We start from the raw sequence: 18939 nt of genomic DNA, 5'->3' as shown, positions 1-18939 counted from the left end.
CAGCATACCCGTTTAAGAAGATCACTTTGGGTAAATGCGATGGTCACCAGCACACCAAGGGTCAGGCCGTGGTTAGTTCTGTCCTGCACCTGACAGCAGCCACAAGCATCCGCACCCTCAGACCCTGCTGGAGCGTGCAAGAACCACATGAACCCACCTGCAGGCAGTCACCAGCACCAGGCCTTAACTCCAAGGGTGGGAGAAAGGTGACTGCAGTGATCACCACTGCAGAGGAACAGAGGGACAATGAAAGGGAGGTAAATGACTGATGCCACTGTGCATCCCTGCTGTGCACAGTCTGCCTGTATGGGGTCTGTAGAGAGACCGGGGCTTGGAATGCCTCCAAATGCCCCTTCATCCTGCTGGAAAGGGTATGAGAGAAAGGTCCAGCATTTTACTTAGCTTGGCCCCAGCTAACCAGTGAAATCAGCAGGATGCTAAAGCATCTTGAGGTGAGGGGAAGACACTGCTACTAACTTTTAACTTTCACCACAATTTATATGTAGGTCATTTGAGCCTACTGCATGCATGCCGCCTCCATTGACATCAGCTGTCGATACTTCTGTTTCTGTACGCTGGAATTGGGGAGTTCTTTCCTTTGCAGGAGAAGATGAAAGTCACCGCATGATGGGAACTAGTCTCTTTCTCGCACCAGGAGTTCGGTGTACAACAGACACTTCTTGTATGTCTTTCATGTTACCTGTGTATGAGAGACAAAAAAGGGCACAGAAACTAGTAGCTGGGGGTGACATCAACTGGGGAAAGGAGGAGTGTCAAGAAAAGCTCAGAGGAGAAAAAAAAAAAAGTTTGCAAAGGGTAAAAGAACACGGCGGGTGCCTGAGCAAACCCGCACCTGCCGCCCCACCGCCCCAGCAGCGGGAGCAGCCGCGGGGCGCGGGCTGGGGACCGGGGCCGGGCGGGCACAAGCCGCTGGCTCTGCAACGCGGTCACCGCCGGGCAGCGGTGGGGGCGCCCCGCGTGCCGCGCTCCCAAAGCCGGGGCTGCCCTGGCCACCGGCCGGGGGTCTGTGCCCCGCCCCACCGCTGTGCCCCGCCCCGCTCCCCCGGCTGCCCGCCCGCCTCCAGCGCGGCCCGCCGCCGCCGCCGCCAGCCGGCTGGGGGCGCTGCGGGGCGCAGGCGCACGCCCGCTCTGGGACTTCCGCCTCGTTGGTGCTGACGGCGGCGGCCCGAGCGGTAGCGGCGGCCTGAGCAGCAGCGGCGTCAGTAGCGGCCTCGGTTGCAGCGGCGGCTTCTGCCCCTTCCCCGCCGCGCCATGCCCACCGTGGAGGAGCTCTACCGCAACTACGGGATCCTGGCGGACGCCACCGAGACGGCGGGCCAGGTGCGGCATGGCTACGGCCTGCAAGGCCTCGCTAGGCCTCGGGCTCGAGTAGCGCAGCGCTGCCGCCGCAGCGGGGAGTTCCGGGCTGGGCGGGCGGCGGGCAGGCGAGACGGGGCTGCGCCGCGGGGGCCGGCCGCCGCGCCAAGCACCGGACTGTTTCCCGGGGCGGTTAGATGTGGGTTTTCTCACGACCGGGGCGTGGGGGATGGGGAGTCGGGTAGCGGTGAACTGTGTGCCTGCGGTTCTTCAGGGGTGGTGGCAGCTGTCGTCGCTTTTGCATCCTTCTCCTCCTCTTTTTAAATGCGGCGTCGCGGATATTAACTAGTTATTAGCGAGAGTCAGACTGCTTTTTTGTATGGGGGCGGGGAGTTTCGCCTGGCGAATTGAAGCCTTCAGGAGGACGCCGGTAGTCATCCAGATCTGATCCAGCGCACTTGCAGTTCCGGAGAGCTTCTGGCAAGCTCTCTTGCTAAAAGACACGCTGTACGAAGATGAAGTTTATTATGGTTTGATAACAGCCTTCAGACACCACCCCCTCTTCCCCCTTTTTTTTTTTCTTGTTTTTCCTTAAGGCAAGAATGGAATGTCGATCTTAGTGGCTAAAGGAGATTCTTGTCTGTAAAATCCTGGCAAGATCTTCTGTTTGTTTATGCTGTTACTGAATTATTCAAAACAAGATGATGACTTAATGTATTACCTATACTAAATAGTATGGTTTGTTAAAACTAGTTTTGAATCTTATTAGGCTCTCATTTTACTGAGTGGCTACTTGAAAAAGCAGCAGATACTTTTGGGTTTTTTGTCATAATATACATAAGTAGGAAAGTAGCTTTGCGTGTGTTAGTAGGTCCTGTAGCGATAGGACAAAAGGTAATGGTTTTAAACTAAAAGAGGGTAGATTTGGATTAGATACAAGGAAGAAATTCTTTACCATGAGGGTGGTGAGGCACTGGCACCCATTGCCCTGAGAAGCTGTGGATGCCCCATCCCTGGCGGTGTTCAAGGCCAGGCTGGATGGGGCTTTGAGCAACCTGGTCTAGTGGCAGGTGTCCCTGCCCATGGCAGGGAGGTTGGAACTAGATGATCTTTAAGGTCACTTCCGACCCAAACTGTTGTGTGATTCTATGATATACCTAGCAGTGGATTTTAAACTAGATACTACTATGCAAGGTCATTTGGAAAGTTCTTTAAAGAGAATGAATAATATGGTGGTTGGAGTTTTTTTATTTTGTTTTTTTTTAAAAAAAGTTTTCAAAAAAATGCTACTAAAATGTTGGGAACTATAGGGAAAGATGCAGAATAAAACAGATGCTATTGCTGTGCCTTTTTACAAATACATAGTCCATCATTTTGACTATTCTGGGTAGCTTTTCTGAGATAAGAATGGCTGTCTTTGGTAGAACAAACTCCAGTGTAGTTAAGAAATGCAGCCTGTGACCAGGTAGCAGAGGGTATACTTACCCTTGGAGGGTAAGTATAAAATGATGATTCTTGATATGCTCTCCCACCTTTGCCTCTCTTCAGCTTGTGGACTTCCAGAGCCAGATAGTGTCTTTGTAATTAGTGTATCTTGCTAGACTGTTTTTCAGCAAATATTTCTGATACTTTTTTTAACTGATTATATTTTGACGTACAAACATTCTGTGGCAAAATATTCCATTACTTCATAAACCTTTGTGAAGGAGTTACCTCCTTTGAACTTGTCATTTCATAATCTTATTTGATGTCTCAAATTTTTGCATTCTGAGAAGTCACAAGTAATTGCTTTTATTCATCAGTTTTATCCTACTTATTACTTTATTACCTTGTAACAACTTAATGAACATGATCTCTCACTACAAAAAGTCATAGTCACCCTGTCTCAAAAAAAAAAAACTTTGAACATGAGAAGAGCAAGGGGACAACCAGAAGTATGATGTTAAGAGGAGTGATTTAAAAAGCTCGCAGTATTGAGCTTGTAAAAGAGTGTTTCAGTTGAGAAAGTGGCTCAGGTATGATGAGTCTACATCATGAGTGGAATGAAGGTAAGAACTTGGAAGAAAACTATTGGGAAGCAGGCTTAAAATAAAGTGGAAGATGGAACTTTTCTCCATAACACATTGTGCAGCTTGTCACAGGACGTTATAGAGTATGACTTGGTTCAAGAACTAATCTAGATAAATTAATGGATGATTGGTCAATTGACAGTTACTAAAAATAAAGGTCTGGACCCTGTCTTAGGCTTGGGACATTCCTCTGTTAGAGATTGGGAGGAAGTGTGCAAAACTCAAGGATCACACTGCTGCCACAGTTGCCTACGTTTTTTTCTTGAGTATTTAGTGCTGCCAGGGACAGAGCAAAACAAACTCCTGCCTGAGCTGTGTTTTGTCTAAATGATAGGAGTGGTTAGCATGCAGTAATAGAAATTCATGGAACACAAGGTACTCTATTTCATTGTTGTATGAATGCTCTTTTAATATATAGTAAGTCCAAATAATTTGTTGCATAAAAAAGTTGTTCTTAATATGCAGTCTGAGAACCAATGACTCTAATAACGTGTATTCGTTGTTAGTTTGTGCTGGTTCATTCCTGCCTTTGCTGTTGAGTGGACTGTGTTGGCACAGCTGCAGAACAAGCCAGGTGGGGATGTGGATCCACTGAAAAGCAACCATTTTTTTCGTCTGTTATTTTTTTCTATATCAGTGTCCCAGTCTAGTTCAGAATCTGGCAACATGGAGAGCTGTCAACAAGGTGTAGGGAGTGTTTAAGGATCATTGGTACTAAATGTTAAAGCTTACTTTAGAGGGAATTAATGCAGTATACTGCTTTGTAAATTAGTATCTCTGTTTGCTGTGGGTGAACTTTTATGTGGAGTAGAGGTGATGATATATGTGGCTCTGGGAAATTTAATGTTAATAAAGCAAAGTGTCTGGTGCTGTTGATGTCATTGTTCACAGTAGGGTAAGTTGTCTAAAGCATTCTTTTCACAACCATGAGGAAAGTTAATGATAGAAGGTTCTGGTTTCTGCTAACATCCTAATAATGCTGACGTTTATTCCACAAACACATAGCTAACCACAACAAAAGCTTCCATTTATCCTGAAGTTTGAGTCCTGCGGGCACAAAGTCAGAAATGCCTGTGTGGTTCTAGTTGGAGCAGCTAGGGAATATCCTTCTCTGAAGTGTTTATTCCTATATTTCAACTGGTGACTTTTTTTTTTTTTTTTTTTTTAAAATCTAGTCTCTGATAACGGACCTTTTGAGAACTGTGTTTTACCTCAGATTAAGTTAACTGCTTGAACAGATGCCAGAGATGCTTTAGGCAACATACATTAAAAACATTTGTGACCCAGCCCAGTGGCACAGTTGTTGGGAGAGGTAACTTCTACTTGAGAGACAATAAATGAGCAGACAGAAACTCCTTGAAGAACTGCCCAGGCTCAGTGAAGGTGATCTTGTAATTCATTGAGTCTGCACTAATCTAATCACAAGTGATGTGCAAGAGCTGTTAGCCTTAGGCCTGGCAGTTTGAACGGTAAGCACTTGAACAGATAGAGGAACCAGGATAACAGTAAAAGCTGGTCAATAGAGGCAAATTTTACTAAATTGGCACAGTTATATTGGTCTGAGAGATAAGTGTATTTCTTTGTATGAAGCTTGTATAATAAAGTTCAGTTAAACAGCTGAAGTGAATGGGAGAGGAAAAAATCCTTGCCTTGTCTTGCTACTAACCCAAGATTTTTCTATTTATGTATTCTGTTTTTCCCCTTTAAGCATAAGGATGCATACCAGGCAATCTTGGATGCTGTGAAAGGAGGTACCAAGGAGAAGAGACTTGCAGCCCAGTTTATTCCTAAATTCTTCAAGCATTTTCCTGAGCTCGCCGACTCAGCTATCAATGCCCAGTTGGACCTCTGTGAAGATGAAGATGTTTCTGTAAGAATAAGAACTGTGTAGCAAGTTGACAAGTTGAATTCATATTTTGTCATATTTTTTTTTGTTTGATTTTGTTTTTTAATAGGTTATGTCTTTTGGAAGGGGAGGGTTGGTCTTTGGAAAATGTAATGCTTAGTTGTATTCCTGCTATAGAAGGATCTGTTGTGTGATGATATGGGAGGATACATCACTTTTCATTTGTCTTTCTCACTCTCATCACTGATCAAAGGGATATCTCTGTAGAAGGAAACTTAGATACAGTTCATTTGGATATCTATTACATTTTTTCCTTTCAAAAAGCACTTCGGGGTAAATGATTCTAATAAATCCTGCTGGAAGGCAAGAGAATTTTGTTCACACCTGAGAACCATGGGGATGTGATTTTGAATTTATTATTCTTGAGAAGTCTTGAGATGCTTCATGCTGCTTCTGTGGTGTTGATAGAAGCTGTACCTTTGAAACATCTTTAGTTACCAGTTCTTCATTTCAGTTCTAAATTATTTGGGCAAATCATTCAAGTATTTTTGTCAGTGCTGGAAACAAAGCCTAGAGTTTGTCTCTGCCACATGCACAACCATAAAACTATCTTTCCTGTTAGCACATAAAACTCCATAATAACAGATTCCAGCCCTTTATTTTGTTGATCAAACAAATTATTTTATGAACAGAGGGGCTGTTGGAATTTGGGTTTTCTCCAGTCCTGCTTAGACCTAAGAAAAATCTATAATTTTCTTCGTAAATACGTCATAATAGCTTCACAGACTGTAATACAAAGTTTGGACTGCCGTTGAAGTCTGAAACTTGAATGTGGCTTTCGGAATATGATAAAAAAATAAGTTAAAAAATAAGTGGTCATTTTCTCAAATTTCTCTGATTTTTCTGCCAAACTTTGGTAGTTGAATTTCCTGAGTGGTTGTGGGGTTTTGTAATTACTTAAATTTTTTATTTCCATGATACAATTTTGACAGATCCGGCGACAAGCAATCAAGGAATTGCCTCAGTTTGCCACTGGAGATAATCTTCCTCGGGTAGCAGACATACTGACCCAGCTTCTGCAGTCAGGTAGGAGACATTGGTCGCTTCCTGGCTGATCTTGTGACACACCTAAAAACGTATACAGTTTTGTTCTGTAAAACTTTTTCTGTTTGATTCATAATTTGTTACAAAGCAGTCTGTCCCAGTGCCATATGTGTCCTGCTTCTGATCTTCCTCCCCAACCTCTTTATATTTGCTGTACAGTTATGCTGCTAATTCTGCTGAAAGGTTGCCAATTAGTCTAATCTAATCTGAAAATCCCTTTTAAATAAAACCATTTTTTTTTATTCATGTTGTCTGAAAGCATCTGTTGAAAGGGGGGGAGGACAGATCCCACCAGTTATGGACTGCAGCAAATTGCCTTCTGAAAAAGGGTTACTGGATTTCTAATCCACATGCTCAGGAACTTTAAAAATCCTGAAGGCATTTGCTTCCATAAAGTGCATATTTGGTACAAAATATTTAATTCAGAATTTAATGATACATATGTATTTTTAATCTCAGTAAGTTAGAGTGCTGAATATTAGATGTTCAAATCTGTATTAAAAATGCACAATTGAGTCTCTGGGGGGTTTTTTGTTTTGGATTTGTTTTTTTTACGAGACTTACACATTTCTCCATTTAATCCAAAACAAAATTTCTTTCTTCCACCTAGAAACACTATAGATTACTGAAGAGTTTAAAAATAAATGTTTATTTTACCTTAATTTAGTAAAGGTCAGCTTGTTTATTCAGCAGCTTGCTAAAATGACTAAATATATTGATTAATAACTTCCCTTCAGGTTTTCAGTCTTATCAAGTTTATAATATTAATGTTTTGGCAGACAGTCTGAAGTGTCAAATAGCTTTTTTTGTTTTGCTTCCAGCTTTTATAATTATAGCTTTCTGTTTCCTCAGTCTAGTAGTATTAAAAAACAAAGTTATGTTGTTTGTGATTAAATGCTGAGGATAGAACGCTTCTTGTGTCATATCAAAAATCTGTTTTTCTGCTCTTATGTTTGCATTTCAAGTGCATGCATGTCAATTTTTTTTCTCTCCTCAGATGATTCTGCAGAATTCAATTTGGTGAACAATGCTTTGCTCAGTATATTTAAGATGGATGCCAAAGGTAAAGGACACATTTTTCTATAAATGTCTTTTATCAGTACTTCCCAGTCTCTAGTAGGTTGAGAACAGGACTCATTCTGTATTTTCTTAGTACAGTGCAAAAGTGTGACACACACTCATTGTTTCGTTTTACAAACAATACTGAACTTTTTTGATAACTGCGGATCTGAATTATACAAACCAATAAAAGAATGTGCATTCCTATGTCACGCTATGTGAAATTTGTGGGTTTTCTTGAAAGTTAGTATAGCAGTTATTTTAAATGTGTCATGGAATCTTACAGGAGGAAACTTCTTTCTTCTGTATAGAAGGTTCAGCTCTTAACTTCTAAAATAATTTGCGTTACCTGATTTATTCTCCATTCAGGGACTTTGGGAGGCTTATTCAGTCAAATTCTTCAAGGAGAGGATATTGTGAGAGAGCGAGCTATCAAGTTCCTCTCTACAAAACTGAAAACCCTGCCTGAGGAGGTGATGACAAAGGAGGTGGAAGAGTTCATATTGACTGAATCAAAGAAGGTGAATGTCTTGTTTCAGTACAAACCTAAGTATTATTAAACCATCCCTTATCACTGGCATTGCTTTGGAGGTCTGTTTAAACCACAAGTAGAGTTAAGCATTGTACAAATGCAGTTTTCTAGTTATCCTATTTGCTACAATCCGAACTTTGCAGTATTTTTTTGTGGGAATGTTAAAATAATGCTAGGCTTTTCTCATTTTGTAAGAGCGACTTTTATTAGAATCATAGAATCATTCACATTGGAAAGGGACTTTGGAAGATTGATCACCTCAGTGAATCATGCTCAGCTGAATTCAGTTCAGATTTCTGGGTGTTTCGTCCAGTTGGGTTTTGAAAATGTGTAAGAATGGAAATTTCCCATGTCTGGGCAACCAGCTTGGATGTTTAATTGTCCTCAAGATTATTTTGGTTTTTCTTTATCCAGTTGGAACTTCCCATTTCAGTTTTGTATCATTGTCTCATTCTCACCCTGTCCACCTCAGTAAAGAACCTGGTTCCTGCCCTTAGTGACTTGCTATTGAGTGTTTAGGTTGTCTCACCCCCTTATGACTTTTTTCCTTTAGCCTGAAAAAGCCCAGTTTCCTTAGGTTCTCCTCACAGGTTATGTGCTGTAGATACCAATGACCTTGTTGGCCGGGCTTTCAAAAGCTTATCAATAACTTCCTCATACAGGAGGTCCCCACACCAGGTGCAGTATTCCAGATTTCTTCTAATAAGGACATAGCAAAGGAGAAGCCTCAATCCCTTTGCTTCCCTCAGTCTTGTTAGTTCCCTCTGGGCTATGCTCTTGTCACAGCCCAGGACACTGTTCATCACCCAAGGAATGCTGCTGACATTTGCGTTTAGCCTCCTGTCCCCCAGAACCCCCAGGGTCTTTACATCAGAGCAGTTCCCCAGCAAGTCCCCAACATGTGCTGACGCAGGGAAGTTTGTTCATCTCAGGTGCAAGACTTTGCATTTGTCTTCGTTGAATTTCATGAGAATCCTGTACATTCCCCAAGCTGAGAAAGATACAAAAAGTATATACTCAATAATGAGTAGATACTAATATAATGTTTTTTCTGCCTGAAGCGTCTGATTCTGTTAGGTAAAAAATATGTTTTTAGAGTTCAAGAAAAATAATGTTTCCTATGTACAACTCGATGGCAGCGACTTTAATTGGGAGGTGCATATAATTATACCGCATGTTTTCATGTGTTAAACTTTTGTTCTTTAATAACTAGAAGCAAATTTAAATGCTGAATGTCTGCATACTTTACCTTCTCAAATCAAGCAGGTTTGACTTGGAGGTTTGCAAGTCACCACCATAAAAATATGTGTTCTGATGTTCTATTAAGGTGCTGGAAGATGTGACAGGCGAGGAATTTGTCCTTTTCATGAAAATACTGTCTGGATTAAAAAGCTTACAGACAGTAAGTGGGAGGCAGCAACTAGTGGAGCTGGTGGCTGAACAAGCTGACCTGGAACAAACGTTCAATCCATCTGATCCAGATTGTGTGGACAGACTTCTACAGTGTACTAGGCAGGCAGTGCCACTCTTCTCGGTATGTATTTCTTTGCATGAGGAATATAGTGGAAAGTTAATAGCTGCTGCTTCTCTTCAGCATTCTCAATGATTGTGTTAGAATGACAGCGGATCAGTACTTCTCCAAATTCAGCTTCTAATGTTGTAAAACATCCTTAAAGCCTCCAAATACAAAGAGCTATTGTGGTTTTCTCTGCTTTTCAACACTTTATTTCAAATTTAAGATGTTAGCGTGAATTATGACAAAATTCTCACATCAGGTCCACACATGTATGAGTTAGGTTATTTCAAGTCAAGTGCCAGGCAATTGTAGCACTTAAAAGGCGTATTCTTGGGTTATAGTCAGTCTTTTCAGCCCCTGTTGCAGACAGCCTCTGAGTTTAAGTTACCTGGAAAGGCCTTTGAGTTCTAGGAGTTAGAGGGAAGTTTAATAAAGCTTTTAAGGTATAGCTGTGTGGTAGGCATTTATAAGGGTGGCGGAGTGATGGGGGAGAAGAACATTTAACTCCAAACTCGGAGTAGTCTGGATAATGTGTGGTGTTTTTTGCAGAAAAATGTTCATTCCACAAAATTTGTTACATACTTTTGTGAGCATGTTCTGCCAAACCTCAGTTCTTTGACTACTCCAGTGGAAGGTCTTGATATCCAGTTAGAGGTAAGCCAAAACTAAAATGTCTTTCAAATCATAAAAAATAAGCATCTTTGAGGAATACAGCTATTTAAAAATTATTAACTCCTTTCTTAAGTGGTTTTCAGTTCTTGGCTTGGAGGAAAAGTAGCTACACTAGGAAAAAAAATTTGCTGTATTGAGGCATGACTGAGCACTGCCTTTTAAAGCATGTGTCACTTGTCCCAAGCTGTTGAGGCAAGGCTAAAATAAGTCGGTTGCTGTAATCATTTTTATATTACTGTCGATTTTTTTTAAGCACATAGCGTTTACTGAAATGATTGTTGCCTGGCTTGTGCTAATTTAGCCTCCTAAGGGAGTGGCTTAATGTCTGTAATTTTGCTTATGTTAATCAGTGCTGCAGCTTCAGTCAGATCTCTGTGAATCTCACTTTGAAGGCAAGTTGTGCTGCAGATGTGGGAGACGAAGTTTTGTTTACTTGTTGACTAATGACGCTTGTTGGGATTAAACACACAAACCTGTGTTTCTGTTTGAGGACATGAAAAATAGACCAGGCATGTTCCTCCTTGTATTCTTTCCTGATGTTTGGGAGGGGTTTAATTGTAACAGCTGACCTCTACCATGCCAGCCCTAACAATGCGATAATCGCTTTTAAGTTTTGTACTTTTCGGTTAACACACAAAAAAATGGCTATCCTTATTTGTAGGTGTTGAAGCTTCTTGCTGAAATGAGTTCCTTTTGTGGCGATATGGAAAAACTTGAGTCAAATTTGAAGAAGCTGTTTGATAAATTACTGGTAAGACTAATTCAATGTTTACTCATGTAAAACACTTCTTAGAAAAAAATTTTCATCAAAACAAGTTATTTTTCTCTATTAATCTATCTATCCTTTTTTCTCAAATGGCTATTTCAAAGATAGCTCTGTCTACAATATAAGGTCAAACATTTTGCAGTTCAAAGTCTTTGTGGATACAGGAAGCGGTTACCTGCATAATTTTTTCAATCTAGTAAACTCATGTGGCTTTCTTCTAAGTTTTACAGTTGTGAGAGACTCATGTTGATCTCATTAAAGGCTTTATCTGCACTGACAATTTTAAGCAAATTCAGTGCTGTTTCGGAAGCATCGGTGCAGTACATTATCGCTTCCTGTGGTAGCAGTGCTACCGTATTATTTTGTCTGAGTCAGAGGTGTCAAGTCCCCTAAGTGTAGGCAGACCACCTGCAGCAGGACTTCATGCAGAGGTTCATCACATTAGTATAGGGATGCGGGATATTTCTTAAGCTGTCAGCATAAATAAATCCTCCAGTTCAAACACAGCAAAAGAACAGTCAGTCTGCATAAATGTATCTCATGCATGTTTTTTCTTTCTGTTCTTTAGGAGTATATGCCCCTTCCTCCAGAGGAAGCAGAGAATGGGGAGAATGCTGGCAATGAAGAGCCCAAGTTGCAGTTCAGTTATGTGGAATGTTTATTGTATAGCTTCCATCAGCTGGGTCGTAAACTTCCGGATTTCCTCACAGCAAAGCTGAATGCAGAGAAATTGAAAGACTTTAAAATCAGGTAATTATTTAAAGGCAAGTGCTAGAGTTCTGTTAGAAAGGGTGACTTACGGCTGTCTGGATGCTAAAGAAGCAGAAATCAGATTGATAGAAGACTGACTTGGAGCATTTTTCCTTAAGTGCAAGAAAATGAGATTACAGCTTTCCTTTGCTTATGCTTTCAGTTTACGGGAATATGTAAAGTTATGAACAGATTGCTTTTAAATTTTTTAGGCTACAGTATTTTGCTCGAGGATTGCAGGTATATATTCGACAGCTTCGTCTAGCACTTCAAGGAAAAACAGGAGAAGCCCTGAAAACAGAAGAGGTCAGTACTCTTCAGGAATTCTGATTTTTCTGATTGAGCCTAACAAAATAACCACTGGCACACATTAATGGCGTGCAGTCTGTTGTAAGCATGCAGACAGATTAAGGACATCATACAGCTAACATCTGTTGCATCTTACTTGGCGCTGCATTTTGCAAGCGAAGATGATCTTTTAGTGTTAGCTGTTCCCTGAATCCATATGCATTTGGCTTAACTGTGCTTGCATTTTGTTTTGAAGGGGAAATTTTCATATATTGGCAGGGGAGGGGGGGGTAGGGTGTGTGCAAATTTTAGTGGGAAATAGACTGGAACATTAAAGGCTACTAGTTAGTTGTAGAACTGCAAGAAGCTGAACAATAGTTGTAGTGAAAACTCAAGTGTACACACCTTTCACAATTACTGTTGCTATAGCAATTCACTAGGAAGAGCAGTCAGTTTAACGTTACAACTTCATCAAATGCAGCTGGCATAATTTAAAGCTGCTAGAATAGATGTTCAGTGGTGTTTCTCTTTTTACAGAACAAGATTAAAGTGGTTGCCTTGAAGATAACCAATAACATAAATGTTTTAATCAAGGTAAGTCCTCACATTGTGAAGGAGTGAATTCACACAGTAGAGTAACCTATGCAGAAAAAAGGAATAGATTTGAACTAAACCATATTGTGTCAGTTAGTGTTAGCCATCTCAAGGTTGCTGCTGCTTTACTGTTTTTGAAGAGACCTGGATCTGCTGTTTATGCAAGCTGCTTAGCCTTTGCTGTTGTTGGGATAGGGTGTTGAGGCCCTTTTTCATAGTACTAGTTGCCTGTAGGAGCAGAAGACCTTGCTTTAGCGGTCTCTGGATTCTGGCCAAGCCTTTTTTCCTTGTCATTTCCCTTTCCTGCAGTGGCAGGGAGGGGTAAGGAGTAGTCTGAAGGAGTGCAAGATGTAAAGGAGGGAGGAGAGGCAAAGCAAGCCACTGTACAGTACCTTTTTCTCTAAAGAGTCTAGAGAGAGCAGCTGGAGAGAGAGACTTCCATGTAGAGCCCTTGAAACCATTCTGATTTCTTTTAAGCACCTTTTCCTCTCTTTCTTCACTTCCCATCTCTCGCTCACCATGATAGACCAAAAATTTTGCCCATAGTATTAAGAAGCCTATCTTTTACCACCGTAGGGGATATTGGGTGTCTCCCTGTAGGAGCCATTGTACTTCATTATGAGATACTTGATGTGCATAGGGAGAGAGAGAGAAAGCATATTATGTCACTATAAAACACTGTTCTGTTAATATAAATCTCATTTACATTTCCTAGTAAAGTGTATGGCCTAAGGCAGCCAGATGAGGCAGTTAGCTACTGCTGCCTTCTCCCTCTGTCATGGTTGGAAAGTAACTGTTATTTCAGAGTCTCAGCAGGTAGCTAAAATTTAAAGTACGTTTGATATGAATTTAACTGTAGAATAAACTGCCCGATTCTTGCCTCCGTAGGATCTTTTCCACATTCCTCCTTCTTATAAAAGTACAGTTACACTGTCCTGGAAACCAGTACAGAAGGCAGATGCAAGGTAAGAGTTTTCCATTTAAAAAAAAAAAAAAAAAAAGTGCTGTTACTTTTTGCTGTTTACAAAATAAATGTCCCAAGCTGTGTATATATAATATACACAGCCCATAAGCTAAAAGTTTCACAGTCAGAAATAATGCTATCTGGGAAGGAATTAAGGTTGTGGAGTGATAATCTTAGTCTTTAGGGATACAATAGACCGTATCAACTGGAGACAAGCTTACTTCCTCTTCCGAAGTATTATTTGGGGTATATTCATTATGCTGCTGCTGGCTTCAGTGATTAATCTTTGAGGCTGGACTGCTATTCCTGTACTTGTCACCACAGGAGTGTAATGATCTGGTTCTGTTTTCTTCTGTCAGTCAAAAAAGAGCAAGTGAAGATACAACTTCAAGTTCACCTCCAAAGAAAGCTTCTGCAGGACCAAAAAGGGATGCCAGGCAAATATATAATCCTCCCAGTGGAAAATACAGCAGTAACCTGGGTAGTTTTTCTTACGGTAAGTTAGGCAGCTTGGCAGAACTTTGTATGGTGACAGTTGTGCCTTGGGGTGGGGGGAACAAACAAATTAAGCCATCTTGCTGTCCCATTCTTAGAAGGTCAAATTGTATTGTTGCCAGTTTTTGTGTGTAATGGTCTCTTTCTAGCTGTTCATCTATTACAGTGTTTGAGTGTTACCAGTTTATAAACTATGTCATTTGCAAATTAGCTTTAGTAGTGTTTTATACAGTTAGTAATAGAACTATTACGTTCTCTGTTATGACACACAACACTCGCACCCTAAATTTCCCATTGGACAGACCAGTTGTTGCAAGTGGCAGAGCTGGGCCACCTCCTGTCATAAGACTGGACCTGTGCTGAATTCCCATTACAGCCACTGCTGATGTTGCAGACCTGATCCAGAACGTCTGGGAATTGCCAGGTTCACTGTGCCTACACACAGTTACGTCCTTGTGCTCCCAGAGTGATTCTGTCTCTCTGCAAGTCATATTTCTGGGCAAAGCACGAGAGCAGTTGCAGACTGGATGAATAGGCCCAACAACGGCAGCAAGCTGTTCGTGTTGTTTTCCCTGTAGACCTCTGCCAAGTCAACAGCCTGCTATGACAAGTTATCACCCATGCCTGTAGGTTGAAAAATTCATATAAAGCACAAGATAAAAGATAAACAAAAGATAAAATATTCTGCAGATTTCTTACTGCAGACAAGGTGATGCAGCTGTGTCTTTTAAGATAAGCTTATAGCCTTGGTTCTAAAAACTAGGAAGTTTTCAGTGAAAAATGTTTTACTGCTTGCTGTTGTTTCTTATTAGCAAGCTGCTTAGGCCTCTGATCAACTTTTTATTTCTGTATTCATTAAGCGCAAAGTTATCTTTGTAGATTAATATGACTTGTATTTTCAGACTGTACATGAAGAAAAAGCACAGAAGGGGAGTAAGAGTTTAGTACATTTTCAAACAAATCCAAACTTCAACAAAATACTTTGTGCAGTGTTTTGCTGTGATCAGATTTATGCTTAACAAAGGGAAAGGAAAAATTTTCTGAAGTATACAAATAGTTTGTGTAGTATCTGTCTATGTCTAAGAATTTTTTCATTGGATATAGTTAAGATACCAGCCCAGCAAAAAAAGCTTAAGTATGCTGGTGATAAATGTTAAGGGTAGAAAATGACAGATAGACTGAAAAAGTTACAGGTTTCCATCATTTTATAAAATCACTAGGAGCAAGTCAGGCAAACACCTCAGGATTGGTGTGGTGTTATTGGACAGAAGGACGAGCTAGGTAGTGTAAATAAAATGGACCAGTTTTCAATTCTGTGATAATGGTGTGGCCCAAATGGAATTCTGTGTAATTCCAAAGTAATGGTACAGTTATGTATCATAGTATTAGTATGCAGAAAGACTGCATTTAATTTAGAGAGGCTATTTCTTCTGACCTCCTTTTATAGTTAGTGGGGTCCATTGTCCATCAAAGTATAACTCTGAGATCTCATAGTATATGAACAGGATTAGCCTCAGAGACTTAGCCTTCAATACCTCAAGTTACTGCTATTTAATTTTAATTTATATACAGCATAAAATGTGTATGAAAAGTTTTTGCTTTTATTTCAGAGCAAAGAGGTGGTTTCCGGGGTGGACGAGGCAGAGGCTGGGGAGGACGTGGCAATCGTAGCCGAGGAAGAATCTACTGAGTAGACTGCTAAATCTTCCATGCCCCTGAAGGGCTAAAGTGCTACTCAGCAAGTTTGCTTGGAGTATTGTTTCCTTCAAGGACTGCCTTCCACTAAGACTGAATTAAATGTTCTTTATACCTTTGTATGTATGATCTACTTTTCTAACGGACTACAACTTGTCCATAGTGAAACTACAACTGTATTTTTGGATGCTTACAGTCGGCAGGTTTGGGTTCTTATTTTTGAAGTGTCTTCAGGATTCAAAATTGGAAAAGAGCATAGATATTTTATCAAAAGCTACATCTTGACAGTTTGTATATTAACCTAAAAATCAGCTACTGCATAACTGAAACTATATAATTGAGTTTATGTATTAAGTAATGGACAGGAAAGGCACGACAACAGACATACGTGCCAGATAAGCTTAGCAGCTGAAATAATCTTTTCCTCATCTGTAACCATATTTTGCAATATGTGGAGAAGAGTACTGTTGTTGAATTTGCTTTGATTTACTTCTTAAAATGGAATTCAATGAGATACATGCTGGGTTTTTTTTTTAAGTTTGCAACATGGATGGAAATTTTTTGCTTGTAGCATGAAGCTGTCCTTTTACTTAGATGTGGAGAATGTGATTTTTTTAGTTTGCACATCTTACTCTTCTCCGTGCATTGTAATGCAAAAGTGATGTTTTGCAAATGAATTTTTAATGTTTAATATGAATATGTGCATATAGTTATGCCGTGAAATTTCAGTACATGAACAGGAAAAATAAAACAATAAATGACTAGAATTATGCCAGGAATGGGTAAAGACTGATGCAGTGATTAAGCTTCATAGGCTGGAGCTGGACCGTAGCAGTAACTGGCTCTTTTCTGTGTTTTGCAGATTTCTGGATTAGTTGGCACTTGAGGGTTGGTTTTGTTTTGTTCTGTGGGTTTTTTTTCTTTGGTTTTAGGGTTTTTTTACTAATACAGTTGCATTTAAAAATATATAAATAAAATTGTATTTTGGGTAACATTAAAAATTCCAGCTATGTAGTTCAATTCAGGTGGAAAAGTTAACAATTCCGTGCTTTTTTTTTTCCATAGCAACTTGGGATTCTTATTTACTGGTGTACACCCAGAAAATACAATGTAAGAGCACAGTGCTTTTTTTTTTTTTTTTTTTTTTTTTTTTTCCCCCTCCTATTCTCACCACTCAAAATTTTTACTTCTCAGGTCATTCAACATTGTAAAGGAATTAGCAGATAGTAAAAAGAAGTTGGGACAGAGGAAAAGATTTTTAATAAGTGTTACAGGGCGTGTTGATGTAAAATAGCTTAGTCTTTAGAAAAATGAAGATTGTTTCTTATCCTTCATTTTTTTTTTTTTGGTCCAGCCATTTGATATCCACAGACACAGACTAATGCCTGAAAGTGATGTTTCCCCACCTAGTTCCATTTGTATTTGCTTGTGAATCTGACTCAGGTGTCTTCATTAACACTTTGATATTTATCACTATAATCAGAAGGCCAGAATGCCAAAACTGTGTTAGTTAGAGACATTGTTGGTGCTAAATTAAAAGTATTTTTGCTTAACTCTGGAGCAGTAGGCATAAAACTTTGGACATTCCACAACATGTGAGCTGACTTTGTATTTCTGATTAAGTGCCAGCTGCTAAACTCAAGATTTGTCACTAAACCCAACAAACTTGGCAAGAGCTTTCAAGGACAAATTTGTGAGATATTAAAAATGTCACTCTGAAAATAGGTACTAGATGGCTAATAAGCTTCCATTGGGGGCATGGGGGGATTAGACATTTTGTACTTGTGACTATAATTTGTCTTTTGAGGGCATTTAAAAATGTAATCTCAAAGCTTAAACATAGCTTGTATTTAGAATAACTAGGTACTAGCTACTCATTTTCTCACTGAATTTTGAGTGACCTTTATGGGACTCCTATTTTTCAGAGGTGATGTGCAAAGTTCTTGTGGCCTCATAAGTAGCGAGTTATTTTTTTCCTGTTTCATATTTAATTTTCATGCAGTGACTTCTTGTGGAGACACCTGTTCACCATCTTGTTGAATTGTAAATGTTCCCTTAAGCTTTTGGAATAAATTCATTTTGTAATTTTGTTTGGCTTATTGCTTCACAGTTACTCTGCAACATTTTTTGTTGGCTTAGTAGAAGGGTACTGTGGTACCTTGTTGTTTTAGTGACAACTTAGATTGCTGTAGAGGTATTGAGCTGTTAGCCATTAAGGAATAGATGTTAGCAAGACTGCATTAGCTGTCTCAACTTTAAGTAATTCAACTTTTAAATGCAAAACTTTGCATAGGAAATTAAATACTCAGCAAAAGCTGCATGTCATAAATCTTATTTGGGAATTGTTGTGTGAAAATCAAGTCATTCGTTGTCTTAACCTCACTGTTGATGGTGCAATAAAATTATTAGTATCTGATGATAGAGTAAGAGTGGCTTGGAATAGCGGCCTGGAGTTTTTTTATGTGAAATCTGTAATACACCTGATGTGAAAACTCTGGCAGCAGTAAGGGACTACCCTGCTCGTGGGAATACGTCCTCTGTCCTGAGAGAAACTGGATCCCTTGCATTAGTTTAACCACTATGACACCATTTGTAAACCAACTTGGTTTTTTTTTTTACTTAATGAGCTTGAGTTCCAGACAAATTTTACTGTCCAACAGGCTGTGGGAAGCCTGCTGTCCCCCGAAGCAGAGCTTTTTGCAGCTTGCTTACAAACTCAGAAAGGTCAGACCACAGTTTGAGTGCGGCAGCTCTTGGATCTCGCTCAGGACTGGGGACAAACAGGCGGCGGCGGCGGCTGCTGCAGGGTCGGTATTTAGCATTAACTGAAACAGGAAAGGAAAAGTTTATAATTTTTTCTCTGTAACTGAAAAGCGTTTGAAGGAAGGCGGAGCGACGTGTTTTTCAGAGCTGCCTTCCACCGGCTCCGCCAGCCGCCCCGGCGAGCGCTGCGCAGACACGCGTCCTCTGAAACGAAAGCGTTCGGCGCGGCGGCGCACGCTGTTTGCTGGCATCTACAGCCAGCCCTGATCTCCCGACAGCGGCTCTGCCCTTACCGGGGGCAGCTCCAAGCGCATACAGGCTCCGTTAAGCTGCCGCCGGGTGAGCTGTGCGCGGAGCTACCGGTACGCGGTGCTGCCGCATGGAACCCGCCCGGCCTCCCCCGCCCCGCGGCTGCTACCGCCGCAGGGCAGGCCGGGCGCTCAGCAGGCCGGGCCGGCGGGCTACTGGCGCCGTCTGAAGCAGCGACCCGGAGCCGCCCCGGCCTGCCG

General features: G+C 40.8%; 1 protein-coding gene across 1 annotated transcript; it reads left to right on the top strand.

The window, feature by feature from the left end:
- Positions 1-1146: 1146 nt before the first annotated feature.
- On the top strand, positions 1147-17757 carry API5 (apoptosis inhibitor 5). Its single transcript, XM_055717393.1, has 14 exons — positions 1147-1341; positions 5095-5256; positions 6225-6318; positions 7334-7399; positions 7765-7916; positions 9255-9461; positions 9993-10097; positions 10777-10866; positions 11450-11631; positions 11844-11937; positions 12457-12513; positions 13402-13478; positions 13837-13973; positions 15583-17757. The coding sequence occupies exons 1-14, from the start codon at positions 1273-1275 to the stop codon at positions 15660-15662; spliced, it is 1572 nt and encodes a 523-aa protein (XP_055573368.1). The 5' UTR covers positions 1147-1272; the 3' UTR covers positions 15663-17757.
- The last annotated feature ends 1182 nt before the right edge of the window (positions 17758-18939 follow it).

Source organism: Falco cherrug, chromosome 7 (assembly GCF_023634085.1).
Source record: "Falco cherrug isolate bFalChe1 chromosome 7, bFalChe1.pri, whole genome shotgun sequence".
Classification (NCBI taxonomy): domain Eukaryota; kingdom Metazoa; phylum Chordata; class Aves; order Falconiformes; family Falconidae; genus Falco; species Falco cherrug.
The sequence above is the reverse complement of the archived record's forward strand: the minus strand, read 5'-3'. Positions and strand labels throughout refer to the sequence as shown.